This window comes from Mixophyes fleayi, chromosome 2 (assembly GCF_038048845.1).
Source record: "Mixophyes fleayi isolate aMixFle1 chromosome 2, aMixFle1.hap1, whole genome shotgun sequence".
Classification (NCBI taxonomy): Eukaryota; Metazoa; Chordata; class Amphibia; order Anura; family Limnodynastidae; genus Mixophyes; species Mixophyes fleayi.
The window spans coordinates 249,179,075-249,206,608 of NC_134403.1; the positions used below are offsets into that span (position 1 = coordinate 249,179,075).

Sequence of the window (27,534 nt, forward strand, 5' to 3'; positions counted from 1 at the left end):
TTTCTGGCGACACTTTGAGGATATTATAACTATTGAATTTAAATAGGACAATAGTTCATGAGTGTTGTGATTGTGTTAGCATCTGTATGTTTACAATTTGTCTGTCATTGTATCTGTCGTGTGCCTGCGTCATGCTTTCTCCGTGGGATTACCTAGGATTTGGCTCGTAAATTTTTTTCCCTCTTTTCTCTTGGTGACAATATGCAGACTCTAGGTAGGAATGTTACATCCTTTGCAGGTCCTAGCTGAAATTGGTCTTACTCTAAAGTTTATCTGCACTACTCTTTGTGGCGTTGTATAGTTTTTTTTTCCCCCGTCACATTTATCACAGTTTGAACTAAAAGCAGTGGTGATATTAATATAGTCTCTTGCATCAATGATATGTAAGAAACTGGACAAGCAGAGTGGAGGTTGTGGGAAGGCAGATAGATTTCCCATCACCTAGATAGATTCCCTTTTATTATTGTTCTGACGTTTACTGATTTCTTTTTATTACACTCTCCTCCCTTGCAATCCTGTTTTCGGCCCTCCACATTTACGTTTATACACACCCTCCTGATGTAAGACCTTTTTTGTAGTTTCTGCTTTTTTGGAGGAAATTGCAATATTTCCCTTTTTTCTTTATTTATGGTCTTCCTTCAACTGAAGAAACTTCCAGTTGCTACTTTCTACATTCAGCATTCCGTATCTCCTGCTCTGCTGCAGTGCCTTACACCTTTCATGCAGAGTGATAGAACAGGGAGAGAAGTGATGATTCAAAGTTCGGTCTAGAGATGTTGAGGCAGATTTTTCGACCCAAAACAAAGATGAAAGAGGCAAGTTCTGTGTGGTGTGCCTGTGATATTGCTGTAGTATGTATATCGCGAATATGCCTCTGCTTTTTGTTTAACCCTTTGGTAAATATGGAGGATAAAATACTACATACTTACTATTTGTGTGTGATTTAGTTTGAGCATGTCCCATACTTGTAGTGGACCACAAAACATATCCAGAAATGAACACCCTCAAGTTAAACTTCAGATAATAGGACTTGATTTCTATTTTCAATATATAGAGAAATCTGCTTAGGCGGTAAAACAAATGTAGGAGCAGTGTTGTAGAGGAATACTTTAGAAAAAGCCGCATCTCAAGCAGGACTTCTGGGAACACCATTTACATAAGTCGATGCTGTACCTGCTGGTTATTCTAACAAAGGAAAAGTGCTGAGAGAATTCCACTGTGAGACTCTTCTACAGCATCTGCATCGTACCATGTGCGGTGGGGATCTTCTGTTTGTTCCTGAATCATTTATAAGGTGTTGATTTTAACGTTTTCACACAGTTGAAAATAGAGCTAACCATAAAATAACGCTGCTTGTTATTTCAGCTTACCAAATTTGACTATTGTGCTTCACATGGTTGTTTTAAAATATGAGTAACCAATTATTTGTTTCACTTGTATTAACTTATGCAGGGCTGCTCTAGCTGTTATTATCAGGCCTGGTGTATTCTAATTAGGGAGTTCATCCTTGTTTGCAATGTAGGTTTTGAGGCAGGCGTAAAATATGTAGCTTCTTTTTACTTGACAAAAGCAAAAGGTCAATGAACAATTGTACATTTCATTCTACATGCTAGGTTAATATTGTTCTTATGCCCAGGTGTACATTTTGATTGAGCTTTTGTGGCAAAATGAACCTATCATTATAGAAAGAGATTTACCTACTTGTTGGTAACAGAAGAGGGTGTTTAGTGCTGTGTGTCATCCTCATTGGTTCATACTGTATTTTGGTATTGAGGTTAAGGTAGAGGAAGTTTAATTTCAGCGTTTAACTCTCTCACAGACTGCTTTCAGTTTCTGAACATTGAAGCGTAAAGAAGTGCAGAAAAGGTTTGGGGATTGGTGGTCCAGTTCATCTTTCTCTGGTACATTCTTCCTTCTCTATGTGGGCATTGAGCCCCATGGAGAAGGAGGTTAGGATTCCCGGATTTCGTACATTCTTTTCTCTCTGGATACAGAAAAAACACAGGGACAAATCTCGATGCCCTCCCCTTCCAGACACAGGACACCTAGGCAGTGTGGTCAGTACTAGACACTAGTTATAGAGCAATACAGGTACTAGTTGGAGTTTAATAACCTAATTTGGGAAAAGCAGGTATGATAGAATTCTCGATAAATGCTTAAGATATAGTTGAGTTCTGTGTGTTGTACTAGCTGTCTTTACCACTTCCTGTGTGTTTCAGAAGAGGTGTGTGTATCTTCAAATTGTACATTTATTGTATTATTTCCGTTTGAAATGTTTTTGTTTCTGCATCACTAAATGTGTATATTAATTAATCTGTAACTAATAAATTGAAACACAGATGTAACTGTACCATTGTCAATTTCTGAGCAGTTTCATGGCATCCTCAATGCATACAGAACCATTTTAGATAAAGATGATGTAAAGATAATTGTTAGGACAGAAGTTGTGCACATAAGAATAATCTGAGGTTAAATATGTAGAAAATGTTCGCATATCTCACCCCAAGCATGTGTTATAATCTGTCCTTTGTTCTCTTCAACAGGATGAAGTGGTAGTGAAGGAAATCCCCATTACACTTCATGTCAAAGAAGGCTCTGAGAAGGCTGATCAGTCACACTTTGTCCTGATGAAAGTACTGGGACAGGGATCCTTTGGGAAGGTGAATGTGCAATTCACATTATTAGGATACATTATAACATTTTCAAATGAACCTAGGAATTCCATGACCATATAAAGTACACCCAATCCCAGGTTTGATTTGTTCGCTTCTGGATTTATTTATAAAGTTTACATAATGGACACATTATTGCTTAAAATACTCAAGTGTTCATGATTACTTGATTAATCACCATTTATAAGGATCTATTGACAGGAGTTTTCCACGATCACATGTGTTGTGTGGATATTTTACCTTCTATCCTGTATGTAGGCATTCCCTTTCAGCAGGTCTTACATTCCACTCTTCCACACACTTACAATTATATCATGTTGCATGTCTTCCCTATTCTCAAGGAATTTAATTATTTGACATATTTTCTGTAATACCCTGTATACACTTCTATTTGGAGAGTAGTAATGTCATTTGTGAATTTCCCATGATGGATTGTATAACTTGACATGAGGCCCAGCTTATACAAACTATTTGTTTAGTTTAAAGTTGCAACTTCTATATTCAGTAATTGTATTACTTCTGGAAAATGCATATCTACTATAAAATATAAGTATATATGATGTATGTTAACTTTAGTCCATTCATTTTAGAAGTTTTATGTTCCTTTAAAAATAAATCCTACAGTATCTTCTCTAATAATTAGTGTTTCATTAAAATACCTTTATCATACTGAAAATAAAATGTAAGCGTTTGCTGTGTGCACAAATTGAAGTATTTCTTCACTCCTTTTCTTATTTATAAAAGGTGCACAAGGTAAAAGGAGTAAGCGCTCAAGAAATGTATATAAATACCTGCAGCAGTACTTGCAATAAGCGCATGGCTTTCATTTGCATCCTGTTGTAGTACTTGAGGGAATATTTTTGGTCCTTTGGTATAATGAGCAGCCACCGGCATAGCATGCACGGGCTGGTTGGCAAATTTTTGACTCTACTCAGCACAGTACTAGGAACATGTTAAAGGGAAACAAATTACAGGCCCAGGCCAACATAGCCCACTATAGGACCAGCCCTGGGAGCATATGCTGTCTTTCTGCAACGCTCTGTGGAAAGTCTTATTTCCCAACTCCATTCTACTACAATGGGTTAATCTGTGCTTTAAATGTACCGTTTTCTCATTTTTATTTATTAATAATATTTATCTTTATTATTATTATTATTATTATTATTAATAATAATTTATTTTGTAACCTGTTTCTTTTTTCTGTAGGTGTTTCTAGTTCGTAAAATCACTCCACCTGACCGCAATCAGCTGTATGCAATGAAAGTGCTCAAAAAAGCCACACTTAAAGGTGGGCAGCTATATAACTCAGTTTGTATAAACCATAACCCAACATATTCATTTAAATGCACACTAACCGCAAATGTATTACTCCTTTGTATTTATCTAATGTAACATTTAAGGCAGAAGTTTTATAATATTTGTTAATTATATGGACTCCATCACTAGCACTGTGATGCTTCCAGTTGAACCACTGTTTTAAATCTGCCAATGCCTTGCTCAAGTCAATGTAAATATAATCACATCATCTAGGCAGAGGGATATCTGAAAACTGCTGCTGGTTTCTTGCGCTTTTTGGACTCTTGGCTGTGTTTGGAGCCCTCAGAGGGGACTTGGAGTTGGTTGATGAGAAGCAGCGCTTTGAGTTAGTGATGCAGCTGCTTTCAAAGATTTGAAGGGAGATTTGAAACAGCAGTTCAAGGGGAAGTGGTGTGGTTCTTGTATAATTAACATTAACCTTTTCTTACAAGGAATTTCCATAGCTGCTTAGTTCTTACTAAGTCTCCTAAGAGTTGCTTGCCTACAGATCCATTATTTTTGTCTCCATCCCATAACCCACATATCTCTACCAAAGCACCCCAATCCCTCTTAGTCATACCTGATAATCCTGTCCCAATAGTTTAATAGAGTAGCTTGTTTGCATGGCCTAGTGGTAGGGTCTTGCCTAACTGTAACATGGTATAGTGCTAATGTGTCTGTGTGTTAGAAAACAGCATAAACATGTGTGACTATGAATATTGTACCATCAAGATATCAACAGCACTGGAATTGTTTGTAGTAATAAAAGCTTCTATTATAATGAGTGTATTTAAACTTACCATGCCTCCAAAATTAGATCAGTTGTGGCTTATTAAAAGATCTGTTTTCTAGCGAAAGCAATTATTCATCACCAATTTAATTCTCAAGAATGCTTGAGGCATAGGCTTTCCCAGATAATTGGTTTCTGCTGTAATTTGGAACATCCTAATGCCTAATGTGGGCTGTACTAAAATACATTTAAATATTAGCCCTAGGTTTTCCCACACTGCCTCTGGCACTCCCCTCCTCATTAAAAATTTAGCAATGCTCCTCACACTGACTGTAGAAGGAGGTGTTTGGTGATCACATCTGTATATAGGACAGTAATCAAATAGCACAAATTATTTCTGGTTCTGTGAACTTTCTGGATAAAGGATCCTATTCTCTACATAGCAATAACGCTGTGAATATGGATTAAGAGACCAACCTGGAGGTGCAAACAGAGAGAAACATTAGATTTCAAAGCTGTATTATAGTGACATACAGTAACATTTACTGAAGGGGTCTTGAACACTTACATAATGAATCTATTTGCAGTAACTCAATCTGATCTCCCTTTGGACTGATGGGAGATGGATCGCACTCACAGGGCATTGTGCCAACCCCCAAGGTCCAGGAAATCTCCAAGGAATGCAATTATTAGGATGCATTGTTTTGCTCTAAGAAAAACATGATTTGCAATAGTGGTACCTAATGGCCACTTCCACAATGAGACACAAATTCACTTCTACCCACTTCTGACACCTTCCACTTTATTGAGTGTATTAACTCTGGGACTTGTAACTGAAATTCTAAGGTCACATCAGGTTAAATACCAATGGGTGTTCCCCTTTGCACTCTGTGTAGACCACAATGGGCAATTTAATGCCGTTAAGGGTATCAAAGAGCAGAATCCAAGCTATAGGCCTTTCTCCCATTGCTATATATCTTTCAATTCGGGACAAGGTTGAAGAATAAAAGCTTTGTTGTGTGCAGATTGCACTAAAATGTCAACACTTTAAACCACATAATCCAGATAGATGTAGTAATTCACTCAATAAATCAAACAGACATCATAGATACGCACCGATCAGTAAACTCTCAGCAAACAGGTCAAGTTAAAACTCCCCACACCACCTATCCAGTCCCTCAGTCTAACACCATGTAATGTTCTGGTTAATAAGCACTTTATAATTTCACAAAGATCTTAACAGAACTACAATAGTAAAGGTCATGTGTTCATAAAGGTCATTAACTAAAATAAAAAAAAAAATCTGTATTGTTGTGAAATATATATACTGATGCCCCCAGCATTGCATACCTACATCTTACTGTTGTAATCTCCCATTAGATCCCCTTATACCACCTCCACTGACTTTCTAACAAAGATATAGGTGTTACTGTGTATCATTAATCTCCCCACTGCTGTGACATTTCCTTTATTAGTTTCCTTTCTCTCTTCCTTCTCTGTCACTATCTCTTTTCACATCTGTCCTTAACCACCTAACATGGTCCTCCCTGTTCCTCTTATACCTAGGTCCTATATTGCCTCCCCTCTGTTTCTTTCTTCTTCCTCTTCCAGTCTTCCCACCTCTACTTGTCATTTTCCTACCACCGTTCTCTTTCCACGTTTTCCTCGTCACCTGTCCTGCTTGCAGTTACCCCTTCTCCATTGACCTCCTTTCTTATCTTTTTCTCCTTTGTTCTTATTCTGGTCTTTATTTGCCAGACTAGTTCTGCCATGAAAGGGATGCTGTGGAAGGAAGTCTTCCCACTATACCCAGCCTGTAATACTAATTAACGTTAAACACACTCCAACCCTCCTATGTGTGCAGGCACCACAGTGACTGTCTTGACTGATGTGAGAACTTGGGGGGGGGTTGGGGGGGCAAGAGAGGTTGGATTAAGGGACTTTTCTAAAATGTAAAGAGTGACAACAGCACATCATAATAGTTTTACAGTATTTTCACTGGGATCCTTTTTTGCCATAAAATCGAATTCAGTCACCATTAGCAATGGTTGGCAGCCACACTGTTTTAGTTAAAAAAAAAAGAAAATACTTTTTTGTTCATATAAAAAGGAATATAGTTTTTATATTCTTTTAAAATGGTGACTACTAAAGTAATACTATTAGCATTCACAGTATGTCACACACATTCTCATAGTATTTCTTTTCTTTTCGGAAAAATAAAGGCTGCAAGCCAACAACGGGGTATGGCTTCCAATCGTGTTTGACGGTGACTGTGTCAGAAGTCTTGAACCTTATATGGTATAAACGTTTCATGAGTGTTTTATCCTTTTGTTGTTTTTTTTTTTGTTTCTATTTCTCCCGTAGTGAGAGACCGTGTAAGAACTAAAATGGAACGTGATATTCTGGCTGAAGTTCACCATCCATTTGTAGTTAGGCTTCACTACGGTAAGTATGAGTTTTAGGTTTATGTGGAATAAAGTGCTTTAATGTTGGCTCTGAGATGTTCTGCAATATGAACATAGGTGTTTATTTTTCCAGCTGCTAATGTATTTACGTGACTGAAATTTTTGAACATCTATTATAGCTTTTCAGACAGAGGGGAAACTTTACTTGATCTTGGACTTCTTGCGTGGTGGAGACCTTTTTACTCGTCTTTCGAAGGAGGTCAGTGTGAAAGCTTATTGTCTGCTCAGAACACCAGACTATTCTCTCAAAGTGTCTAAACCCACATACCGTTAACTTTATGTTTAGGCTTTTTTTTATATAGTTGTCGCTGCCTTGCCATTTGTTTGTCTTCAAGATACATATAAATTTAAAAATATATAATACTGTAAGTTATATGCTAGCTCTCAGTCATTCTATTGTTTGCGCTTCTCCTTTAGGTTATGTTTACTGAGGAGGATGTAAAGTTTTACCTGGCTGAGTTGGCTCTGGGATTAGATCATCTGCACAGCCTGGGAATCATCTACCGTGATCTCAAACCGGAGAAGTAGGTGCCACCAGTTTGTTTGTTTTTTATCTACCCTATATTTCTTACTCTGGAATCTATGAAAGTCTAATCAGCGTATAGTGCCATCTGAGATTCTGATCATGGTGGTGACTCCACAATTTATCTAATCCCATCCACCTCTCATCTTGCATCCCACCTGGCCTCCTGCTGCAGAGAACCACAAGGCTTAGCTACACCCAGGTTATTGCTGGTGACTACTATAAGCTGCCAGAAGGTGGTGAGAGGCAACAAATCACTTCATAAAAGCACTGTGAGACAACACTCTTGGTATACCACCTGAGGCAAGTTGCTTAACTTGTCATGTTGTCAGCAGAGCCCTGATTCTATATGTACACTAGGGGACAATATGTCTGACATTGTTTATACTGGTAGGGTGAGCATCAACCTATGTATTAAGTGTGACGTTTTGTATCTATTCAACCTTGCAGCATTTTGCTGGATGAGGAGGGCCACATTAAACTGACTGGTAAGTCACCCTTTATGTGCTTGCTTGAACCTCCGCCTCCTAACTCCGTCTGTGGAGCATTCTTGCGTCTCTTCGTACTATTGAGAGAGTGGGCTGTGTCTCTGTCACAAGCTTCTGTAGAATACTTATGCTGTTCACACTGTTGTTCTTTTGTTTTGTTTTTTCTTCAGATTTTGGACTCAGTAAAGAGGCGATAGACCATGAAAAGAAGGCATACTCTTTCTGTGGTACAGTGGAGTACATGGCTCCCGAGGTGGTGAATCGGCAGGGCCACACTCACAGTGCAGATTGGTGGTCTTATGGTGTGCTCATGGTAAATTACTTTCAGAGTACTGAATAAAGTCAGCTAACAATAACCGAGTAGCTTTAAGTTTTGAATATTGAATTGAAAGTTCCTATGAATTGTTAACCAACCTACCTTGTTTGACCCCTTTAATGTCAGGTTGATTTTATAAATTTGTGACGAGACTACATCTTTATCAGTTAAATGTAGAACTATCTTTTGCATACACTACAGATCTTTTATTTATTTTTATTTTTTTTTGAGGTGGGGGGATTAAAGATAGCACTGCTGTGGTTCATCACAGTTACTTTGGCTTAATTAGTGCCACCCCAGAAAATAATTAGACAAATTAATTGTCTAGTTCATCTGCCTATAGAAATAATAATTATTTATATGTGTTGTAAGATATGTTGTTGACACAAAGCCTAAAAACAAAGGTAGATGGTAACTTTTTTTTTTAAATCTGTTTTGTTTTTTGTTTTTTATCCATTTAACCTTAAAGGAAGGGTTTGTAGGAGTATGACAAATGTGCTTTTGCAGGATTTCTTAACCCTTTGTGTTAACACAAGTATCCTCATTAAGCAGTATCTGCCTTAAAACACTGGGGTCATGAGTTCAATTCCCGACCATGGCCTTATCTGTGTGGAGTTTGTATGTTCTCCCCGTGTTTGCGTGGGTATCCTCCGGGTGCTCCGGTTTCCTCCCTCACTCCAAAGACATACTGGTAGGTTAAATGGCTGCTAACAAATTGACCCTAGTCTGTGTGTGTTAGGGAATTTAGACTGTAAGCCCCAATGGGGCAGGGACTGATGTGAGTGAGTTCTCTGTACAGCGCTGCAAAATTAGTGACGCTATATAAATAAATGGTGATGATGATACAGTGGAAAACAATGGGTTGTGGCCATGTCATGGAACTAGAAGCTGTCATCTACAGCTGGGTACTTCATATGGGTGCATGGAATTCATAGCCAGCCTACATATATGTATATGCAAATAGCAGGAACAGGTTAGCTTTTTGATACCACCAATTCGCAAAGTAGTTGGCAAAGATAGATCAAGAACTTTGGGAATGCTCTAAGTCTGGATGTTCAATTTGACTCTTTGATTGGCTCCTGCTTCTAGTATTTTAATATTTTATTTTATTTGTAAACAAATGTTTTGTAATAAAAATGTAAAAGAAAATGGTTAATTCTTACACATATAAAAATATTTACATATAAACTTAATAATGGCTGCAAATTGGTATACTGCACATCTGATAAAATACACATATATCAATCATTAGGTACAAGTATTGTCCTATTTCTGCTAATTTTAATGCAAATAAAGGGTGACATTTTATTCCACAATGCTACCAAAATAAAGTCATATAAACATAAAATGAATTAAGCTATACTAAGTTTAAACAGTAATTTCTGCTCTAAGTGAAATTCAGCCTGGGCACTTTAGGTACATACCCTGCACAGGAGCCTAGCAGCATAAGTATTAAGAAGTGAGTTGAGTATTGAAATGTTTAATGTTACGTCCTCTCCTTGTAACATATCTTCTTTCTATTTTCTCAGTTTGAGATGCTTACAGGATCCCTACCATTTCAAGGCAAAGACCGTAAAGAAACCATGACACTAATCCTAAAGTAGGTCAAAGATTTAGAAGGAGCTATACTTTCCTATATACTAAAACTGAAATGTTGTAAGGACAGGGGATCTCTTGTCAGACACATTTGCACAGCAATGGACATTCAGCCCCCCTTAACACCACTTTCACCAAAACACAACACATCTAGACACAACTCCAAATACACATACATTCTACTGAAGGTCAGACCTTACTTATCCCTAACATGCCCAGTCTGCCAACAGCATTTTGCTCCCTGTCTGTTCAGACACTGTAAAGGGAGATGACCTAGTCCAGGATATAAGGCACTGTGAGGCTAACAAAAGCTTTTTTTCCACTGCATTTAAAATACCCCACATACATTCCCCTGCCTTAAGCCCTTTGTACAGCAGATTTGACAATAGCACTCCCTCAGATCTCCTCGACTGTAATGTAAACCCCTCCACGTAAAACACACAAATAAACTTCCTTTCATAGACTGACCAGCCTGATCTCCACTGCTTCCTTTTCTCAAACCACTAATCACCAGCTCCAATAATATTCTGTGTGTGTATTTTCAGTGGGTGACAATAAGTCACCAGTTAGTTTTGTGGTATTGCACATTGTTTGATTTTCATCACTATGTATGTTGGCATATAAATAATAAAGAGTTTGACAAATCCCAAGAGCAAAGACATCAATAGGCATAAAAAATGACCACTGAAACCTAAATTACTGCCTTAATCCATTCTGTTTATGTATATGGTTACACAGTTTAACTGGCCTTTTAAAAGATCATCCTGGATCCAAGCGTTGAATGGCCATGGTGTAGTAGGACGATGAGTAGCTTCTATAAGCTGACATACCCAAACAAGCTGAGGATTGTCTTTCAACTTGCCCAGATGTTTGGCCCCTCAGTTCAAGCAGTGGAAGCACTTCCTACTGCATTGCAGACTGTACACTGATCAGCCACAATGTTAAAACCACCTGCCTAATACTATGTAGGTCCCCTTCATGCTACCAAAACAGCTCGGAGCCATCGAGACATGGATTACACAAGACCTCTGAAGGTGTCTTTGGGTATCTGGCACAAAATGCTCGCAACAAATCCCTTAAGTGCTTTAAGTTGCGCAGTGGGGCCGTCATGACTCTGATTTGTTTTTCCAGTACATCCCAAAGATGTTTGATCGGATTGAGATCTGGGGAATTTGGCAGGCAATTCAAAACCTTGAACTTTGTCATGTTCCTCAAACCATTACTGAACAATTTTTGCAGTGTGGGAATTATCTTTCAGCATTATCCTGCTGAAAGAGGGCACTGCCATCAGGGAATACTGTTGCCGTGAAGGGATGTACTTGGTCTGCAACAATGTTTAGGTAAGTGGTAGGTGTCAAAATGACATCCATATTAATGCCAAGACCCAAGGTTTCTCAGCAGAACATTGCCCAGAGCATCACACAGCCTTCGCTGGCCGGCTACTCTTCTTCCCATAGTGCATCCTGGTGCCATCTCTTCCCCAGGTAAACAATGCACACATACCTGGCCATCCACATGATGTAAAAGAAAACGTTATTTATTAGATCAGGCCACCTTCATTGTAGGCACTTTCGGCATTGTAGGCACTTTCGGCGGTGGACAGGGGTCAGCATGGGCACTTTGATTATTCTGCGGCTATGGAGCCCTGTACGCAGCAAGCTGCAATGCAATTTAAGCCAGCATTAACTTTTTTCAGCAATTTGTGCTACAGTAGCTTTTATGTAGATTTGGACAAGACAGGTTAGCCTTCACTCCCCACACGCATCAGTGAGTCTTGGGCACCCATAAACCTGACGCCGGTTCACCAGTTGTTCACAGCATACCGGGAACACCCACAGGACCTGCCGTTTTGGAGATGCTCTGATATAGTCGTCAAGCCACCACAATTTGGTCCTTATCAAAGTTGCTCAGATCCATTCGTTTGCCCATTTTCCTGCTTCCAACACATCAACTTCAAGAACTAACTGTTCCCTTGCTGCTTTAATATATCCCACTCCTTGACAGGTGCCATTGTAATGAGATAATCAATGTTATTCACGTTACTTGTCAGTGGTATTAATTTTGTGGCTGATCGGTATATGTATGTATGCACAGTTGCACAAACACACTGGAACACTTACTCTCCAGATCACATGTTTGTACAGAAACAGACATGAAGTTAATTGCTTACATTAGAATTTAACAGCAGAAAAGAACCGCTTGACCCATCTCGTCTGTCTTTTTTTTTTTTTTATTAACCTATGGTAACCTCAAACCCTATTTGATCCTTTAATCTTTGTAAGAATATCCTTATGTCTATCCCAAGCGTGTTTAACTTGCTCTACTGTATTAGCCTCTACCACCTTTGATGAGCGGCTATTCCACTTATCCACTACTCTTTCTGTGAAGTAGTTTTCCCTCAAATTTACTCTGAACCTACTTCCCTCCAGTTTCAGTGCATGTCCGCGTGTTCTAGTACTTCTCTTCCTTTAAGGAATGTTTCCCTTCTGTATCTTGTTAAAGCCCTTGGTATATTTGAAAGTTTCTATCATGTCCCCCTTTCCTTTCTCTGCTCCAAACTATACAAATTAAGATCTTTTAGTCTTTCCGGGTAAGTTTTGTGCTGTTGCCCTTCTTTGTACAGTCTCTAATGTATTTATATCCTTCTGGAGAACCGAAATGTTGTTTTAATCATTTCAATAACATGGTAAACAACCTTATCAAGTTTGCTAGTCTGACTTCTAAAACAGTAGTCCTTCAAGTGCTTTATCTGCCAGTCCTCACCTTTTTGTTATTCAAATGATCTCATTTTCCAAACTTTTACTCCTACATCTCTTTTAGAGCTAAACTGGGAATGCCCCAGTTTCTCAGCAGTGAAGCGCAGGGTTTGTTACGCTGTCTCTTTAAAAGAAATCCCACTAACAGACTAGGTGAGTGATTGTTTTATTGTGTTGTCTCCCACACTAGGGGAACACACATTTGCTGACCTTATCATGCTTATTGATGTGCTGTGCCATGTTACTCCCTAACTGTCTATAGGTAACATGCTTTCTGTGCTGTGGTTTTCCAGGATCTGGCACTGAGGGAGCAGAAGAAATTAAGCGTCACCCATTCTTCTCCACCATTGATTGGAATGTGAGTTTCTAATGCTGTCTTGGCACTAGACCCAAAATAAGCTATAGAGTTAAATGTTGTGCAAAGGGGTTAAATGTTAAAAATAATCGGACTGACAAAGTTTTAGTTATACCCCATTCATACTGCACCAAAATCCCGGGTTTTTGCCGGGGCGAGCTCAAACGACCCGGGTCTTGGTGCAGTATGAATGGTACAAGTCAAAAATCCCGGGTCTAAAAACCCGGGATTTATCGAGGGGTAATTCCCGGGTCGGACCCGGGTTGCCTGCACTATGAATGGTGCAACCCGGGTTTTTCAACCCGGGTGCACAGAAAACAAGCTGATTGGCTGTCTGCCTGTCTCTGGAGGATGATGTCATCGGTGGGAGCCCGTGGAAGAAAAAAAAACAGTCGCCTTTCAATGACATCACCATTTTTCAGCCAATGAAAACTGCTCTGGTGATGACTCCCACAAATTGCCAGGGCACAGACTTGTGCAGTATGAATGGGGTCAACCCGGGAAATTCCCGGGTCCGAGGTGTAGTATGAATGGTGTTTCTGAGCTGGGACTCTCCGATCCCCGGCAAAAACCCGGCTTGAAAAACCCAGGATATTGCCGGGGCGGCAGTATGAAAGCATTATAATCTGGCAAAACAGGCTTTTTGGGGATTTGTGCTCATTTTGCATGGAAGGTATATTTTGTATTAGTCTATAAATGTATGTTACCCAGCATATATGTAACTGTATCATTTAGTGCGTGAATGTGCCATGTGGTCGGGGAGGTTGTGATAGAATAAAAATAAACAAGAGTTCCTTAGAGCACCACACATATGATTGCAGCTCATATCTCTCTTTAATCTTCATTTATACACTTGTTGGAATAATATATATAAAACATCAAGAACATATAAAGAATAGAGCGCTATCAATCCCCCATATGGCTGTGAAAGAATATATGTATATATGTATCCACCTATAGATTGCAGTAATGCCTCCTTGTGACTAAATTGTAGATGACTGCCAAAAAATACATGGTATTACCATGAAGGATGCTCTGATGAGAGATTATTGTACTTTGGGGTCACCTTGTTTCATGCAGCAACAATTATCTATTTGTATATAGAAAAGTAAGATAGTAGATTTTTGGTTGAACCAAATTGCTAACACCAAAACCACATTGATTTATTTAAGTGTTTCTTTTTTTCTATTCCCACAGAAGCTGTTCCGCAGAGAGATCAGTCCTCCATTCAAACCTGCAGTTACTCAACCAGATGACACATATTACTTTGACTCAGAGTTCACCTCACGCACTCCAAGAGGTTGGTGTTTGGTATTAGTGATTGGTGAAATCTTGTTGATGAACCCATAACACATACATAGTACAAGCAGCAGCATGTCTTTGCTGTCTGATGAAGAATGAGAACACAAAATAGCAATGAGCAAGAAATAGATGTCTGAAAGAAGACTCTATAAAGACCAATGAGGCACAGGGTAAGGAACCTGAATAGGTCAGAATAAAAAATAAATCAGACTGTAGACATAAGGTATATGTTTATTACTTTATTACCAGTGTGTATGAGAAAAGCTCTAATATTCATAAACCCAACCAAAGAGTCTATGATTCATGTTGGAAGATATTTTTCCATATCCGACTTCACGATTGTAAGTCTTTCAGAATAAAATATACTATGGTTACATGTAATGTCAAATTTCACAACTTTTGTCAAAGTATGAGACCTTTTAGTGCAGTTTTATATTGATACTCACAGAATTTGAATTGGGCAAGCGTAAGGAGAGTGACTTTGACAAGAGCCAAACTGTGATGGCTAGATGACTGGGCGAGAGCATCTACAAAATGATAGGTCTTGTGGGGTGTTCCCAGTGTGCAGTGGTTAGTACCTACCAATAGTGGTCTAAGAAAGGACAACCGTTGAATTGGCGACATGCTCATGGGTGCCCAAGGCTCAGAGCTGGATTAAGGCTCTGGGGGGCCCGGGGCACTTAAGACAGAGGGGGCCCTATGGTGTAATATGGCCAAATACGCAGGCAATATTATGTTCACTAGTATTAAGTGCACACAGCTCCCCCTTCACGAACAGAGAAGTATAAAGAGGGACATACATCCCAACTGTCCATTCTGACTAAGTGGCACAGTCACCCAAATTCGGGACTGCCCCACCATATTCAGGACAGATGACAGACTATCCTGCTTTCTCCTACATGTTATTTCCGCTTTCTGTTTTTGCAGCCTGCACCCAGACAGCTCGTCCTCCATCATGTCAATTGACCCATATAATTATAAAATTATCTTTGCATGTGTATGTATATATCGGTCATCCCTTCCATCCTAGTCCAACTAAGCATTAGCAGGTCTGGAGTGTGGCAAGGCAACAGATGCTAATGTCTGTGGCAGCAGTTAGCTTGAAGGTGTTTTATGTCATTTTCATTTTGTTTTCTTAATATTAACATTTTTACATGGCCTCGCCATGCATTTGCATATAAAGTTAGTGTATGTCCAGAGGAGGGGAGCTAATGGAATAAGTGGCGGTAAAAACAGGTGGTAAATTGTGTTTGGCAGTGTCCTGATAGGCAGTGCAAATGTCCATGTGGTTACAGAAAGTGAGACATTAGATAACATCCATGGCACAGTTGTAACTTTACAATTTTACTTTGTCATTTTCTTCAGTCTCTTAAGATGCCAACTTTTTTAAATGCGACTTTTCAGGGGCAGGGAGAGAGGGTCCACAATGAAAGCTGCTATAGGGAAAATAGAAAATCGAGGTCTTAGCACCACATCCTAACTCTCTGTTCTACATTTGTATCCCCATGTCCCCCTCCTGAATCCCCTTCTTCATCTTGCACCTCTATCCCCCTCAAACACATTTTCTATCTTCCCTCTCACTCCTCATTCTCCACCTACTTAGCATCCACATTGCCTCCTCAATCCTCTTCTCTGTCTCCACCTTCACCTCATTTCCCTCCTCATCAACGTGGTTCTCAACTACCACACCCCCAATTCTCATTTACCTCCTCAGCTGCAGACCTTCACATACCTTAAGCCCGGGAGGCAGAGCGTCTCCTCTCTGCTCCTCATCCCAGTCACAGCTTTATTATAAAATTAACTGCATACATGCATGGTATCACTATAATACCAGCGCGATGGCACCTTAGGCGAATAGTGCTGACTAAGCACTTAAATGGAGGACCCTGTGCTGTCCCCTGTATACCGGCATTTGGGGGTAACACCAAGAACCATGCAGAACCTGGTGCAGGGGGCATCCTGGGGCCCTCCCTTAATCCAGCTCTGGAGCTAGGGACTCTGCAAAACACATAGGCACCTCTCAGGGCACTGACATAAGGATCCCAGACTGGTTGGGGACTACACACCTTATTGATATGGTAAGAGAAAAATGTACAGCTTCCGCAAGACACTTTTTGCAATACAATGCTATTATTTTAATATTCCTGAAATATCTGCCAACATTATATTTATCACCCAAATTATGAAAATAAGTACTACTTGAAAGTTATTATGATTTAACTGTTAAACTGCAGTCACATCAGCTAATCCATCATGGGAAGCAGACACAACTCATCACAACCAAGTCTATGCAAAACTAGGTGATAAGGTAATATATAAATACATAGATAAGATCGCTGGATGTAATAGATATGAATATTACAACAGGTACTTGTAACACCACTGTATAAAATGCATGTAATATAACGCCATCAGGTATAAGGCTGTATAAGACTGTAAGCATTGACACATCCTGCTTTATGCACATCCTGCATTATGACGCATAAAGCCCACAGAATGACACTTACAGCGCTCCCAGGGGACTCGCCTAGGTTGTCTACAAAAGAAAAATCAATGCTTCCTCATACTAAAATGCTGCAAATTAAAACTACCATTGATGCCGCCTATGAAAAATTGAAAAATACCATTAATACCGCACATTAAAACTAGCAATGATACCGCACATGAACACTACCATTAATACCGCACATGAAAACTACCATTAATACCGCACATGAAAACTACCATTAATACCACACATTAAAGCTACCATTGATACCGCACATGAACACTACCATTAATACCGCACATGAAAACTACCATAAATACCGCACATGAAAATTACCATTGATACCGCACATGAAAACTACCATCAATACCGCACATGAAAACTACCATCAATACCACACATGAAAACTACCATCAATACCACACATGAAAATTACCATTAATACCGCACATGAAAACTACCATCAATACCGCACATGAAAACTACCATCAATACCACACATGAAAACTACCATCAATACCACACATGAAAATTACCATTAATACCGCACATTAAAACTAACATTGATACCGCACATGAACACTTCCATTAATACCGCACATGAAAAGTACCATTAATACCGCACATGAAAAATACCATTGATGCCGCACGTGAAAACTAGCAACGATACTGCATATAAAATACATTTTATATATATATATATATATATATATATATATATATATATATATATATATATATACACACACACACACTTCAGTATTACTTTAATAATGATTAATAAAGTAGGGGATTCTTCTATAACATACCTATTCCTATTCTCTTCATTACCTCTATAAATGAATATAAACTGTATATGATATATTTAAATGAATTATTATTAGAAACTAAGATTGGCCAGGGAAGGTGTGACTCACCTAGGAAGCCATGATCAGCCCACTCTTCACGTCTTCCCAGTGGTCTTTGCCTGTAAGGAGCTGCTGCAGCTGCACATGCGCAGCATTAGCTCCATTTCGGGCACCTTAGAATGTACAGCAGCCACGGTGCTGCTGTACATCTGCCCCCGCTGACAAGGATTTTATCTGTGTGCGCATGCGTCAGCGGGGCTCCCACAGCTGCACCAGCAGGAGAAGATTCGGATCAAGGTGATCCGATCAGCGGACAGCAGGCGGCGGGGGGGCCCTCTTAGAGAGGGGGGCCCGGGGCACGTGCCCCCTGTGCCCCCCCCTTAATCCGGCCCTGCCAAGGCTCATTGGTAAGTGGGGAGCAAAGGCCAGCCTGTCTGGTCCAGTCCAAGAAGAGCTACTGTAGCACAGATTGCTGAAAAAGTTAATGCTGGCTACGACAGAAAGGTGTTAGAACACAGAGTGCATCACAGCTTTCGTATGCTGACTCCTTTCCACTGCCGAAAGCGCCTACAAAGGGCACATGAGCGCCAGGGCTGGACCATGGAGCAATGGAAGAAGGTGGTCTGGTCTGATAATCACGTTTTCTTTTACATCATGTGGACGGCCGGGTGCGTCATTTACACTATCTTTGTATCACCTACTCCAGTAGTTTTGAATTAATTTTAAAGATAAGTCATTGTACTCCTAGTACATACATGATTTATGTTTCCTCTTTATTTTATCATGTAAAGAAATATCAGAAGTATATTCAGTAGTTAAGTAACTTGTTCTTCATCTACAGACTGTCTGTGCCAATCCACTAACTATATGCATCATGCTGTGCATTATTGTGGGGGATTCCTATGCAAGATAGAAAGAGTCCTTGGGTATAGTAAGCACTAGACCAGCTTTCTGCATGCTCTAACATGAGCTTAGATGTAACCTAAATTTTATATAAACACTTGCACATCTATTAAGTAAATAATATATCTACTAATGTAATCAGGGAAAAACTTTAATTACTAAAGTAAAATTAAATAACCACAAATATTTACTCCTCTATTATGTTTCACATGTGATGAGCACATATTTGGTATGTGAATGCTTTAAGTTGTAGAATAAATGAAAATTCCTGGATATAGAATGAGTTAAACATACTCCTAATTTACTCATTGTAACAAGCTATTTTCTCTGTTCTCCAGATTCTCCTGGAATACCCCCCAGTGCAGGAGCTCATCAGCTGTTCCGTGGCTTTAGTTTTGTAGCTCCTTCCATAAATGAAGATGTAAAAACATCAGTGTCTCCAGTACTCTCTGTACCAAAGGTGACATTTTCTCACACACTTGCACTGTGTTTTGGCATGACTCTCATCTTATGCTATGCCTGCTTGTACCTTGTATTTTATAATAAGAGTGGTGCAGTACAGTGTCAGACTTTCACCTCACTCTTTTGTTTTCTTAAAGATGCACAGTAAAACCACTGCATTCAGTGATGTGTACACATTGAGGCAGACTATTGGCGTTGGTGCATACTCTTATTGCAAGCGTTGTGTTCACAAGGGAACGAACATGGAATATGCTGTGAAGGTAAGAAAAAAACCCTAATATATGTAAATTTGTCTTTCCTGTTGCCTAGGTACAACTTTCAATAGAAGGTAGAATACTTTTTCCTTGATGAAGGGGCTTTTGTACTAAAACATCACTGGGTCTTATACATCGTTTGAAAATGATTCTTGTCTGCTCCCACATTCTACCTTCCATTGCGTGATGTGTTAGTGGGTGACGTTTCGTTGCGTGATGTGTTAGAAGGTGACGTTTCTTGCTATGAAGCACTTGGTTATTACACTATTCAGGTGTGCTTAAGTACTACACATCCACTTCCTATTAGTCTCGCCATGTAGTGTACGGTACCTTTTAACCTTTATTTATCTTTTGTAATGTTTCTTTTCTGTGTTTATTTTCCGCAGGTGATAGACAAAACTAAGAGGGATCCATCAGAAGAAATCGAGATTTTACGCAGATATGGACAACATCCCAACATAATTACACTAAAGGATGTAAGTGCTCAGCCATTCGTATAGATGATCACACCTTCAGTCAATTTGTAGATTCAAAAGATAACTGTTCTCAATATATATAGTTTGAAAAACAGTGTAACACTGTTATTAAGTTATCAGCAGAGAACAAGTGTTGATAAACATTCCACTATATAACCCCATGACAGGTATATGAAGAGGGAAATAGTGTCCAACTTGTTACTGAGCTTATGAGAGGAGGAGAACTGCTTGACAGGATTTTACGTCAGAAGTTTTTCTCCGAGAGGGAGGCCTCTGCTGTTCTTCTGACCATCTGCAAGACTGTGGAGTATCTACACTCACAAGGGGTGAGAATTTCCACACACAATTCACTTCTTCACTCACCTCTTCCCTCTGTTTGCAGGAATTCAACCCAAATTCTTTATCATTATTCCTCTCGCATTTCAGGTTGTTCATAGAGATCTGAAACCAAGTAACATCCTGTATGTTGATGAATCTGGAAACTCTGAGTCCATAAGAATCTGTGATTTTGGATTCGCAAAACAGCTGCGAGCAGAAAATGGATTACTAATGACCCCCTGTTACACAGCTAACTTTGTGGCACCTGAGGTAATGGGGCACTTTTTATCCATGAAGGGCTACAGATTTTAGGGAAATAAAGAAAAAGAGGCATTCAGGAAGACAGTTAGTTATATATTTCTACAAAGTATAAAAAAAGACAATGAGGTGGCAGGATTTAGTAACAATACATTTATCATTTTCATAGGTGTTGAAGAGGCAGGGGTATGACGAAGGATGTGACATCTGGAGCCTGGGAATCCTCCTGTATACAATGCTGGCAGGGTAAGTGCATATACAAGCGTAGTGCGCATACATGGTAAATGATTAAATGAGCATCCTGATCCTCTATCAAAAGTATGTGATATCTGCTTCTAACAACCAGACCAAATGCAAGTGAAAATAGAGCTGCCCAGTTGCACATATTGCAGTCCATGTTCTTCTGTCTGCCTCATTCTCACTTCAGCATTGTACAAGGGTGCCCAATTTCACATTTTCTGTTGATGTTATATATAGAAGCCCTGGCAACTAAAGATCCTATGACTCATTTAGGGGGTTGACATTAGGGCTAGAGGTTAAAAAATAGGATTTTATACTTATAATTTGATACTGTTTTTAGATGATTCCTGGCAGTCACTGAGCACAACACTGAATACCATCCAGCCTTATTATCCCTACTCTTTGGGTAGCATAGTCGCTGGTAGAAGTGTGTTTACTTGCATTGGATGCAAGAACTAAATATCCCTTAGGATCGTTTCAGAAGGCGGCTTTGAACGCTAGTGCTTTTCCAGCTAGAAATATTTATATAAATAAACAATAATAAATGTTCATAGCACTTGCATCGCTCCATGCTGAAACATTGACAGGGGAGGAGCGTTCACCATTCTCTTCATGCAAAAACGATTCAGAATATGTTGCATTAAAGTTTTGAGAGTGAAATTGCTCCTGAGTGGCAGTGGAGGAGCAGCCCCAATCCACTTTAGTTTGTCAGCACAGAGTGATTTGAGTGCTATGAACACTATTACTTTTATACAGAAATGTAATCCCAGGCGCAATGAGTGTATGAAATTAAGGCAGTGTTACTATTACTAAGCCAATTTATATTTGACATATCGGTTTTGAAAACAGGTAAAATTTTTCTAATATATACCAACAAAATGACCTGGAGGAATGGATCAATTAGATCATCATTATCCTTCTAAAATTCTATGTACCTGTTTTTACTAACTTCATATACTCATTGCGCCTGGGATAACATTTCTGTATATTTGAAATTTACAGAGTTAGGGAACCATTCCTCTTTTTTCCCCATTGGCAGCAGATCTAGAGCTCCACACTTTATATAACCAATACGTTTATAGTAAGACGAGCTTTAGTGTTCAATGCTCCTCCTTTACAAATGAGAGATTTTTGGTTATAGTTATTACCTAAATTGTCCTTATGGAAATCCTTGATGACATAAAGGGACCCTATAAAATTCCTTTTACAGGCCTAGAAATCTAGAAAGATATGGGAAATTGGGTGTGAGCTATGATTGTATCCAAAGTAACTTAACTATTGCAACTGTTCCAAGACAATCTTTAATAATTTAATAGATTGGCTATAGATAGATTGGCATTTGCTACCTTGGATTATGATTGATTGTAGTGTAACTACCAAAAATAAATGTATGCTGTATCATAATCTGTACTTCACTCCTGTGTATTATTGTGAAAATTGTAACTCATCGGAGACTGATTGTTTCTTCTATTATAAAAAATCGAATAAATAAAACAAATTACAGAAAAAAGGTTCATTGACATATAACACATTTAAAACTTATTTTCATGTGGCTTGCTGTGCTATTAGACTAACTGGTAAAGTCACAGTAATAAAGGTGAGGAACAACCAGAGCCGGATTTACACCTCATGGGGCCCTAGGCAAGATATCGGTTTGGGCCCCCCCCCTCCCCTTCACACACACAGTGGCCCCTCTCTCACACACACACAGTGGCCCCTCTCTCACACACACACAGTGGCCCCTCACACACATAATACATGCACACAGTGGCCCCTCACACACACACACATAATACAGGCACGCAGTGGCCCCACACACACACACACAATACACGGACGCAGTGGCCCCTCACACACACATAATACACGGACGCGGTGGCCCCTCACACACACACACATAATACAGGCACGCAGTGGCCCCTCACACACACACACACACACACACACACACACACACACACACAATACACGGACGCAGTGGCCCCTCACACACACACACAATACACGGACGCAGTGGCCCCACACACACACATAATACACGCACGCAGTGGCCCCTCACACACACACTATACTACCCCACCCCTCCCCCAACTTACCTTTTTCCATCTAGGAGCCGTGGAGCTGTCTGTATCCCCTTCACACATGGGACAGCACGTGTGACGTGGTGCACGTCCCATGTGACACACAGCAGGCCACACAGAGGAGGGAGGGAGGAGACCAGCCACCACACTAGCCCCGTGTGGCCCCTCCCCCGACTCGGGAGGGGCCGAAATTATTATTATATTTTTTTAAATTGCTCCTGTCCCCCCCCCAGCTGTGCCCCCCGAGAGCTGCTAGGCCCTAGGCAGGTACCTAGGTTGCCTAGCGGTAAATCCGGCCCTGGGAACAACCAATTTGCTTTATTGTACACCCCCTGAGATATGTGGGTGACAATTGTGTGATTGTTGTGAGAGGAATATTGTTATTGTGTGTCTGCCTAATAAAAGAAAATAATTTTGTTGTACTCAGTCATTTAGAAAACTAGGTGTAAGGGAATATCAACATATTGTAATATCTACCCATTTATAGTGTACAAAACGATAACATTAGTGTATAAGAGGTATGCACGGTCTGATCCATCAAATTTTAGCTATGCATGATTTTTGACTTGATAAAGTGTGTTGCGTATATTTAATGGGTCATGGCAAATTAACATGACTAAAACCAGACATGAATATAGAGTAGTTCGCCATATTTTAACAATGCAATTACATTGGTCGTTGCGGAATAATTTAGCATTTTCCATTCCTGTGAGAATTAACCCTTATGCTGAATCCTTTTTTTCTATTTTGTTTTTATTAATAAAATACATTTGGCAGATTTCAAAAAGTTGTTGTTATTACCACTAGGGATGTTTAGTTTGTTACTGGATGCTCTCTTCAAATGGCAAGTAATTAACAAGGAGTTTAAAGCAAACCACTAAATACAATCAAATTAAGTTTAGTTTGATAATATTTCCTCTAGGAAGAGTAGTTTTAGAAATGCAGATATGTTGAAATAATTCTAAATGCAAAGCAATTGTTAATGTACGGCTACTTACGTGATCAAAGGTCATTGGTGGTTCTCTGCATGGTTACAGATACACACCGTTTGCTAATGGCCCAGAAGACACACCAGAGGAGATATTGACACGGATTGGGGGTGGAAAGTTTACACTGAGAGGGGGAAATTGGAGCACTGTGTCAGATTCGGCAAAGGTAAGTAAAGTTTCTCTCATAATGCATTTATCGAGTTCCAGCTGTGCCACACAATTGTGCATTCCTAATGTGCTCTGTCCTCTCACAGGACCTGGTCTCACGCATGTTACATGTGGACCCCCATCGCCGATTAACAGCCCGTCAAGTTCTGCAACATGAATGGATCACAAAAAGAGACTTACTACCTCAGAGTCAACTTAACCGACAAGATGCACAGTTGGTCAAGGTGAGAGAGCCTTGTTGTACTTTGCCCTTAACATTTCCCTTCTAGGTTATAAAAGACAAACTAATTTATTCAATTAGAAGTATCACTTTATCAAAATAAGTGTGTGTGTGTAGATGTTATATATGTATTAATATATCCATATGTAGCTCTTTTCTATTGCAAAGCAGCACAATCTAGACCCCCTCAAATAGAGGTAATACATTTTATTGCATGAATGCAAAACTTGAGTAGATAGAGTTAATTATTTGTTTTTGTTGCTTTTTCACGTAGTGATTTACTAAAGGTGCACATTTTACTTTGGTTTGTTAAATAGTACTCTGCTGTAATATCTGATACTACAATTGATATATAGTTAATGGTTATGTATGATTTTATGTTCCAGGGAGCTATGGCTGCAACATATTCTGCCTTAAACAGCTCTAAGCCAACCCCTCAGCTGCAACCAATCAAATCATCCATCCTGGCACAGCGGCGTGTCAAGAAACTGCCCTCTACCATTCTCTAGCAGGTGTTTTTCCTCTACCAGGATGATTCTCCTATAACCATGATTTGTGATGGTGACTTTCAATAACGGTGTAACACCGTATTTTACCATGACCATGTAAAGCTGTGTTTCTGCTGCAAATGTGGATTCCATGTGGCACATGTTTGATGTGCTACTTTTCCTTATACAGTGGCAGGAAGATGCGAGGGTCCATGGCTTATTGCCCATATGAAAACGCTCCATTCGTTTAGACAAGGCATACATGGATCTATTCTTCTCATTGGAGGTGGTCACCACCATTCTATAAATCATTCTAAACTTCTCCTCATTTCTTTACAGCACTATCTCAGGGCTGTCTGCACTCCTGCTGTCTGTGACAGTAGAGACACACTGCTATTTTACTTATGAAATAGGAGAATTTTGAGTTTTTAAAATAGGTTCTTACCTTTTTGCTTTGTGCTACATTTAGAAAGACAATCACACACACAATACATTACATATTCATACACAATGTAGATTTGGTGTAATTATACACCTAAGGGCTCACTTAAGATCAAATGACACCCATGTGTTCTTGTGTTATCCAAGAGACTTTTCTGTTCAGGCACCAGGAGAGAATCCTTGTTAAATGTTGCGCATCTGGAAAGGTGTAAGAGAGAAACTGTACTTTTACAAGACATAAATATGGAACTTTAATCTCAATAAACCACTAAAATACAATATCCATCATTGGGATGCTTTAATGGATGCTTTGGGCGCATGAAAGCAAATGTTAAACGGTAACCTAAAATAACGATTTACAGATTTTAAAAGTACAACCAAGGTATACATAAACAGAGAGGTTTAGGAGGCACTACTCAGAATTTGTGTAAAATGTAATTAGTTAGAAAGTAATACCTACATATATACTAAAGATGCCATACACATTTACTTACTAGGTTCACCATTCCATAGGAATATTTTTTCTTTCTTTGCTCTTACCCTCCCACCTGCATCCACTATAGTGGACACTGATGGATATGATGGATTCTCTGTTGTTTTTTTTTTTTGTACTTACAAGAATATGCCCATTGTGTACTTCTGATTAATTATGTGAAATACCTCTAGCAAATTGCTTCTTTGCATAGTTCTGCATTATATGCCCAGGTAAATAGTTACATATTCTTTTATATTATTATGTTTAGGTAAAAATTAATCTTTGGGAATGTACACATTGGTGTTTCCCATGTGCTTGTTCTCAGACTGTATCCAGCTGCATTCACCGCATGATGATTTCAGTTTGAATGGTTGTAATCATAATGTGTAGTTTGCACCTATTTTCAGCACATTTTCAGTATACACTTAGACATGTTGTACTGGTCAGAGCTTAAATTTAAAAAGCATCGTAAAAACTACATGCAATGCAAAACTATACTGGTATACTGACCATTTAACTCATGTTCATAGCCAGTCCAGCTATATCCACACTGTAGTGAATGCAGCTAGACCTAGCCGGAAGATAAAAGCATGTGAAATGGTAATGTTTATGTACCCAATATTTAAGCAGCATTTGTGAAACAATAGCAGGCAGGTGTGATTTTGCTGAGTTTGATACTTTTTTCACTCATTGCATGAATTTTAAGCATACAATATCTTGAATAATTTAAGAATCTCTGTAGAAAACACATTGGAAGCAACATTATTACAAATAAAATTATATTCTGATAGTTGTTCATGCAGCAAGTAAATATGTCGGCTGCGATGTGCAATCAAGACAGATGTCGCATGGATTCCTCTCCCCAAGCCAAAATGCAGAATTACAAGTTCCTTAAGATCTTAAGGTAATGACACTCTGTAAGTGGGAAGCAAAGTTCCCATGGGGCACTAGTAGCTCTTCATTTGACAAGCGTTCTCCAGATAATGAGAAAGAGCTTGTAAAGACTTAGAACCCATTAATAGGACAGACTCCAGTGGCATACATTTTTATTAGACACCCTTCTGCTGTCTGTCTGATTGTGTATGTTCTCTTGTCCTCTGTACAGTTCTCGATCAATAGATCTCCCAAAATTTCTCGGATGTAGAATATAATGGCTATTGGGGCTACTGTGATTTTTGTATTTTTGTCTTTGTTCTGCTAAGCTTTGTGGCCAATTCACCAAATGGTGAAAAAATCAGGGAGACTAAACTGCTGTTCAAGTGCACGCGCACAACCCCCATAGAGCTGTCTACAGATGCAACGTGTCTGTCTACGTCTACTAAAGATTGATCTTTTGGCAAAATGTACTGGTGGTTGTTTATCTATCATTTTTCCACATGCTCCATTTAGAACTATTTGGATACCATGATTTTTGGGGCAGATGTGCAGATTTTGGCCTAGTACATGGAACAAATATGCACTACTGACATGACTGCACTTAATTCATGGGACAAATTTAAAAGAGGGTTAATTTTGTGTATTTGCCAAAGTGTTTCCTTTGTGTCGTAAATAAAACATACCCTTGCACACAGGCACTGTACACTGCCAAGGTTACCAAATTGAACACAGGACTCTTATGTGTAATTTAGACCTCAAATTGATTTAATAAAATGTTTTTAAAGTCTTGATTGTGTATTGATGATAAATTTATTTAAGCTCTAGGGCTTGTGGCCATTCTCTTGTTGATCTACAAGAATGAATACAGTTTTGACTTGCAGCCTGATCACCCAAGTGGATTTCATTTTGCATTCAGTATAAAATGCTATTTTGTTAATACATGATGGGTATGTTATGACAAGAAGATGGCCAACTATATGTAATGTGTCAGATGACCCCTTCTGCTCAGAAAGATCACATACGTCTCCCGTTACATGCCCTCTAGTATAT

At 39.2% G+C, this 27,534-nt stretch overlaps 1 protein-coding gene across 3 annotated transcripts in view; it reads left to right on the plus strand.

Moving 5' to 3' along the window:
• RPS6KA1 (ribosomal protein S6 kinase A1) overlaps positions 1 to 27,273 on the plus strand; it is a 93,600-nt gene extending 66,327 nt beyond the window's left edge. The window contains exons 1-21 of one of the 3 annotated variants that reach the window (XM_075195777.1): positions 659 to 815; positions 2,544 to 2,660; positions 3,879 to 3,960; positions 7,063 to 7,143; positions 7,283 to 7,362; positions 7,581 to 7,687; positions 8,137 to 8,174; positions 8,345 to 8,487; positions 10,020 to 10,090; positions 12,907 to 12,995; positions 13,136 to 13,200; positions 14,395 to 14,497; positions 19,077 to 19,198; positions 19,338 to 19,460; positions 19,841 to 19,930; positions 20,098 to 20,256; positions 20,357 to 20,518; positions 20,676 to 20,752; positions 23,865 to 23,982; positions 24,071 to 24,208; positions 24,591 to 27,273. In XM_075195777.1, the coding sequence (XP_075051878.1) occupies positions 774 to 815; positions 2,544 to 2,660; positions 3,879 to 3,960; positions 7,063 to 7,143; positions 7,283 to 7,362; positions 7,581 to 7,687; positions 8,137 to 8,174; positions 8,345 to 8,487; positions 10,020 to 10,090; positions 12,907 to 12,995; positions 13,136 to 13,200; positions 14,395 to 14,497; positions 19,077 to 19,198; positions 19,338 to 19,460; positions 19,841 to 19,930; positions 20,098 to 20,256; positions 20,357 to 20,518; positions 20,676 to 20,752; positions 23,865 to 23,982; positions 24,071 to 24,208; positions 24,591 to 24,713 (2,130 nt within the window). In that variant the 5' untranslated portion in view covers positions 659 to 773 and the 3' untranslated portion in view covers positions 24,714 to 27,273. Of the gene's footprint in view, positions 1 to 658; positions 816 to 1,843; positions 2,058 to 2,543; positions 2,661 to 3,878; positions 3,961 to 7,062; positions 7,144 to 7,282; positions 7,363 to 7,580; positions 7,688 to 8,136; positions 8,175 to 8,344; positions 8,488 to 10,019; positions 10,091 to 12,906; positions 12,996 to 13,135; positions 13,201 to 14,394; positions 14,498 to 19,076; positions 19,199 to 19,337; positions 19,461 to 19,840; positions 19,931 to 20,097; positions 20,257 to 20,356; positions 20,519 to 20,675; positions 20,753 to 23,864; positions 23,983 to 24,070; positions 24,209 to 24,590 lie in introns of those variants that run through there. The other 2 variants (XM_075195775.1, XM_075195776.1) reach the window with 2 other exon arrangements.
• Positions 27,274 to 27,534: the final 261 nt, after the last annotated feature.